This window comes from Oxyura jamaicensis (genome assembly GCF_011077185.1).
Source record: "Oxyura jamaicensis isolate SHBP4307 breed ruddy duck chromosome 13 unlocalized genomic scaffold, BPBGC_Ojam_1.0 oxy13_random_OJ106671, whole genome shotgun sequence".
Classification (NCBI taxonomy): Eukaryota; Metazoa; Chordata; class Aves; order Anseriformes; family Anatidae; genus Oxyura; species Oxyura jamaicensis.
In genome coordinates, this window is record NW_023304326.1 from 30691 (window position 1) to 35674 (window position 4984).

The 4984-nt window shown below is 63.6% G+C and overlaps 1 protein-coding gene across 1 annotated transcript; it reads right to left on the reverse strand.

Moving 5' to 3' along the window:
- Positions 1 to 2312: 2312 nt before the first annotated feature.
- On the reverse strand, positions 2313 to 4951 carry LOC118157906 (T-cell leukemia homeobox protein 3). The gene is made up of 3 exons (XM_035312445.1): positions 4506 to 4951; positions 4027 to 4270; positions 2313 to 3313 (listed from the first exon to the last, which is right to left on the reverse strand). Exons 1-3 carry the CDS (start codon positions 4915 to 4917, stop codon positions 3103 to 3105), a joined length of 867 nt encoding a protein of 288 aa, XP_035168336.1. The 5' UTR covers positions 4918 to 4951; the 3' UTR covers positions 2313 to 3102.
- Between the last annotated feature and the right edge of the window lie 33 nt (positions 4952 to 4984).

Consider the following 4984-nt stretch of genomic DNA (forward strand, 5'->3'; position numbering starts at 1 on the left):
CTCTCAGGCCACATCTTTATCACAAGGCTCATGCTGCCCCTGCTCAGAATGCACCCCCCCCACCCGCGAGCCAGGCCCATAGGAGAGCAGCCGTGCTGCAGTACAGCTGTCGGAACTGCTGCCCTTGCTCCTTCTCCCAGAGAAGGGGGGTGCCTGCAGGAGGCTCACATGGAGGGAAGGGGGCATTTGGCAGGGGTGGGAGGGTGGGGGCAAACCAGGCTGCATTAGAAACCTGCAAGTCAAACTGCTGCCTGCAGACAGCAGCCTGAATAGAGGTGTCCGAGGCACCGCGCAGAGCCCAGGGCCAGCACGTGGGCAGCACTCCCACCGGAATCAGCACAACCAAGCAGCCCACCCCAAAAATGAGACTTCTGCTCCCCGGGCATCTGCACCCACAGGGCTGCAGCCCCCGGGACGGACAGGCTCATGCTGGGAGCATCAAAGATCCCTGCAAGCTCCGTGGCTGGCTTCACCTATTGATGGACGTCCAGAAACACACAGCAGGGAGCATCAGGCAGCCCTGCCACCCCCGAATCAGGCTGCCAGGGATCGCTGCTGTCACCCACGGGGAGGGAAATGCAGTGTAGTCGTTCCCACTGGTGCTTCCCTTGTGCTCTCTTGAACACAGGTGCACATTGCCCAGGCAGGGGCTGGAGCTCTCCCCACTTCCATCGCCTTCCACACAGGGCCACATCAGTGCCCCCGTACCATCTCATCCAAAAAACTGTGGATGCAAGATGCAGCCTGGCCCTCGTGCTCTGCACATCTCCAAACACCGAGACCCTCTCCTCTGGAACAAAAGCACCACGGCGAGCCCCAGCACACGAGCTCGCTGTGCCAGCACCCCGCTACCAGGGCTATTCACACAGCCGAAATGGAAGCCACCGGTTTCTGAAGTCCTTCGGAAAGTTGGGGGCCCCCCAAGGCCTGATCCTGCCGTCGTGCCCCCAGCACTTCCCGGGGAGGAGAGCGGAGCCCTGCCGGGACTGGCAGCACCGGGCCGGCCCCAGCGGTGCTGCGCTGGCACCGGGGCTGGCGGCGCTCGGTGGCTTTGCCGAGCTCCGCGCCTGCCGCAGAGCCGATCGCGGCGGTGCTGAGCTCTCTGACAACGCGCAGGAAGAAAAAAAAAAAAATATGCAGGGAAATCGGGAAAATACAGCGGCGTGGGGCCGTGGGGTGCTCCGACAGCTAAAGAATAAGGAGGCGTTGGAAAAAAAATAAAACCAAACGCAGACACTGTAAAAGGCAGGGGGCACCGACAAAACACAACAAGGAACACACGGGAAAGCGGGGGCCCGCTTATTGCAGCCCCCTCGCGTGGTGCTGAGCTCGGCTCGGCCCCGGTGCATCTCGGCTCGGCCCCGGCCCGGCCCGCCCCGGCCCGCTGCCGTTCCTGGCGCTGCCCGGCCCCGGCCCCGACGGCGGCGGCAGGGACGGGAACGGGGACAGGGATGGGAACAGCCGAAAGCTGCGGGCAAGCGGCATTCCCGAGAATCCGTGGCCAGAGACAGACTGCCTCATTGTTTTTTTTCTTTTCTTTTTTTTTTTTTTTATAATAATAATAATAATAATAATTAATTTTGATTTTTAATCCTCCGTTCCCCGCCAGACACCTCCCCTCGGCCGCCGCTGCCCAGCTCAACCTGCAACGGTGCTGAACGGCGCCGGCCGAGCAGCCGCAGCCCAGCCCCGGGGGCAGGATTGGGCCCTGCCTTCGCACCGCAGCAGCCCCCCCGGGCGAACCCAAACCAACCCAACCCAACTCCAACCCAAACCCCTGCGGCAGGGCGAGTCCGAGAGCGGCTCTCCTCCGGGAGCGGCGCTCGTAAGAGATGCGGTGCCGCATCCCCCCGGGGACGGGCTCCAGCCACGACCCTGCCCCTTGCTGGGGGTCGGAGCCAGCCCAGGAGCGGGCGACCCCCGGCGACCCCATTCGCGGCGCTGGGCCCCGCTCCGCCGCCGGCCGCCCCCGGCCGGCCCCGCAGCCCCCCAGCAGCCCGACCTTCGATAACAAATCACCGAAATACAAAATAAAGCGGCAAACGAAAGGCAACGGCCGCAGCCCCCCGGGCCGGCGGCGGAGTCGTGGCAGCGGCTCCCGCAGCCGCTGGCACCGCCCGGAGCCGCCGGCGCCAGTCCCGGTACCATCCCCGGCGCCCTCCCGGTACCACCCCGGTGCCGTCCCCGCTCCGCCGCCCGCTCACCTCCGGCTCGGCCCCGCCGTTTCCAGCCGCCTCCAGCCCAGCTCGGCCCCGGTCCCCGTCCCGGTCCCGGTGCGGCGGCGGCGCCCCGAGGCACGCAGGGAGCGGAGAGGCGTTTTTAAAGAAAACGTTTATTTACACGTCTCGGCAAGTACAAAGTATTATACATGGTCTGTGTCAACCCCAAATCTTCTTTATTATGAAACATAAGGCGCTTTCTCTAGAGTCGGTGGCGAAAGGAGAGGGTGCGGGTGCTGTTTCGGTGCACTAAGCTCGTCGGCAGGAGAAGGTGAGGACAAAATAAAGTGTGTGTGTCGCCTGAAAGGAGCCCTTATTACTACGGTGAATAAATTACAGCTGACATTAACTTCACCTGGGACAGATGGAAGCTACTGCTTTTCAGCTTAATAGGGTTTCCTAAGCTAATGAGTCATCACCGGCTCCACTTAGTCCCCTCCGCTAAGTGATAGGTAGGTGCGTTTTTTTTTTTTCCTTTAGACTATCCTCAGAACGGGAAAAAAATAAAATAGCCTTTTGTTCCAAAGCCAACACAAAATCCCTATGTCCGGATTTCGATATAAATAATCGAGGTTTTATATAATTCCATATTAATAGTGCCCAAAATCTCGATGCATAAATAAATTAAATTATTAACACTTCTTACAAAAAGTGACATATCTCCCCTCCTAGTGGAACATCGACACGAAGATACAAGCGGAGCGCGGGGCCCCGCCGCGGCCACCTTGGCCCCGGGGAAGCGGCGCGGGGGGCCCGGTCCTGGTGCTGGGCCCGGGGCCGGTCCCGGTCCCGGGGGCTCCGCTCGCCGCCGCCTCTCCCGCCCCGCTCGTGCCGGGACCGGGACCGGGGGCGAGTCCGCTGCGTGCCCGGCGGTGGCCGGGGCTCAGACGAGGGAGGTGACCGGGGGGATCTTGGCGCTCTCCTCCTCCCAGGGCTGCAGGTTCTGCAGGGCGAACAGCGACGAGTTGTGCAGGCACAGCGGGTCGGGCTGGATCGACTCGTTCAGGGACTTCTGGAAGGCGTCGTGCTGCAGCTGCAGCATCAGCCGGCTCGCCTGCTGCCGCTCGGCCTCCCGCTCCTCCGCCGTCTGCCGCCTGCCAGGGGACACGCTCAGCCCGGCCGCCCCGGGGACGGGCACCGAGACCACCGGGGCCACCGGGACAGGGATCGGGACCACCGGGACAGGGATCGGGGAGCGGGGCGGCCCCGGCGGAGGCGCTGCGGGCGGCGGAGCCCCCCGAGCTGCGGCGAACCCCCCCATTATTTTGCGGTATCTCCCCTTTTCGAAATCAGCCGTTTTCCGGACAACCCCCCCGTCTATCCAAGCTACCCCTCGTTTTCCCAATAATTCCCCCGAATTTTCCCAATAATTTCCTTCCCCCATTTTTTTTTAATTCTTTCCGAATAGAACATTATGTAAAAAAAACAAACAAACAACAACAAAAAAACACGAAAATAATAACAATAATAATAATCAAACAAACAAAAAACCAAACACAAACCAAAAAGAAAAAACAATCCAAACGAACAACAACAAAAAAAACACAACCCAAACCAAACCCCGAAAATAAAAAAAATCCCAAACCAAACCCCCAAAAATCCCAAAACAAACCGAACAAAAAAAAAACAACCCAACCCAAAATAACGAAGGAAAACCAAGGGAAGGAGGAACGGCAGCCCGCCGCCGTGCTGCCGGCTCCCAGCCCGGCCCCTCGGCCGCCGGCACGGGGCAGGGCGGCAGCGGCGCTCGCGGGGTTCCGGGCGGTGCCGGGCCCGGACGGGGCGGCCCCGGGGGCGCGGGACTCACCGCCACTTGGTGCGCCGGTTCTGGAACCAAGTCTTCACCTGGGCGTCCGTCATCTTGAGGGACTTGGCGAGGGCGGCGCGCTCGGCCGACGCCAGGTACTTCTGGCGGTGGAAGCGCTTCTCCAGCTCGCAGATCTGCACCCGGGAGAAGGACGTGCGCGGCTTCTTGCGCTTCGGCGGGGTCCGGTTCTGGTAGGGGTGCCCGATCCGCCGCGTCACCGTGAACGGCGTCAGCGCCGCCGCCGCTGCCCGGGGGGGAAGCAACAGGGGTCGGCCCCGGCCCGACGGCGGCCCCGCGCCCGCCGCCCCCCGACGGCGGCTCCGTGCCGGGGGGGCCGGGGCCGCGCCGCCGCCCGCTCCTTCCCCCCGCCGCCACCGGTATCTTTTACGGTTTTTTATTTTTTTTTTTTTGATTTTATTTTCAGTGCTGTGTTTACGATCGTGTTTTACTTCGTTAGCCGCGGCCCGGCGCCGCCTTACCCGTGAAGCGGTCCTTGACGAAGCGGCGGCTGCTCTCCATCCACGGGAAGTTGAGGCCGCCCAGGCCGGGCACGGCGGGGATGGCGCTGGGGATGGGCGGCGGCACGGCCCCGGGGATGGGCCTGTGCGCCGGCACCCGGATCACGCCTCCCGGGGCCAGGCTCAGGTTGACGCCGTACGAGCCCGAGTCCTCGAAGGGCGCCGCGATGGCGGGGAAGGGCGCGGGCAGCGCCGGGTAGGGCGCTCCGCCGCGCCCGCCCAGGAAGGCCGCGCCGTCGGGGCCCCGGGGGGGCGGCGGCGGCGGCGGGGGAGCGGCGTCCGGCTCGGCGCCGCTCAGGATCTGGTCGATGCCGAAGCTGATGGGCTCGTGCTGAGGCTGCGGCTGGGGCTGCGCGCCCGCCGCCGGCTCCATCCTCCCGCGCCGCCCCGCCGCCGCCCGCGCCCGCTATAAAGGAGCCGGTGGCACCGCCCGGCGCGGC

Bases quoted from the DNA above. Each gene is read 5' to 3' on its own strand.
- LOC118157906 (XM_035312445.1), bottom strand. From the start codon at position 4,917: ATGGAGCCGGCGGCGGGCGCGCAGCCCCAGCCGCAGCCTCAGCACGAG. The intron at 4,271-4,505 runs GTAAGGCGGCGC...CCCCCCGGGCAG, and splicing joins CGTCAAGGACCGCTTCACGG to CGGCGGCGGCGCTGACGCCG. The intron at 3,314-4,026 runs GTGAGTCCCGCG...GTCCCCTGGCAG, and splicing joins AACCGGCGCACCAAGTGGCG to GCGGCAGACGGCGGAGGAGC.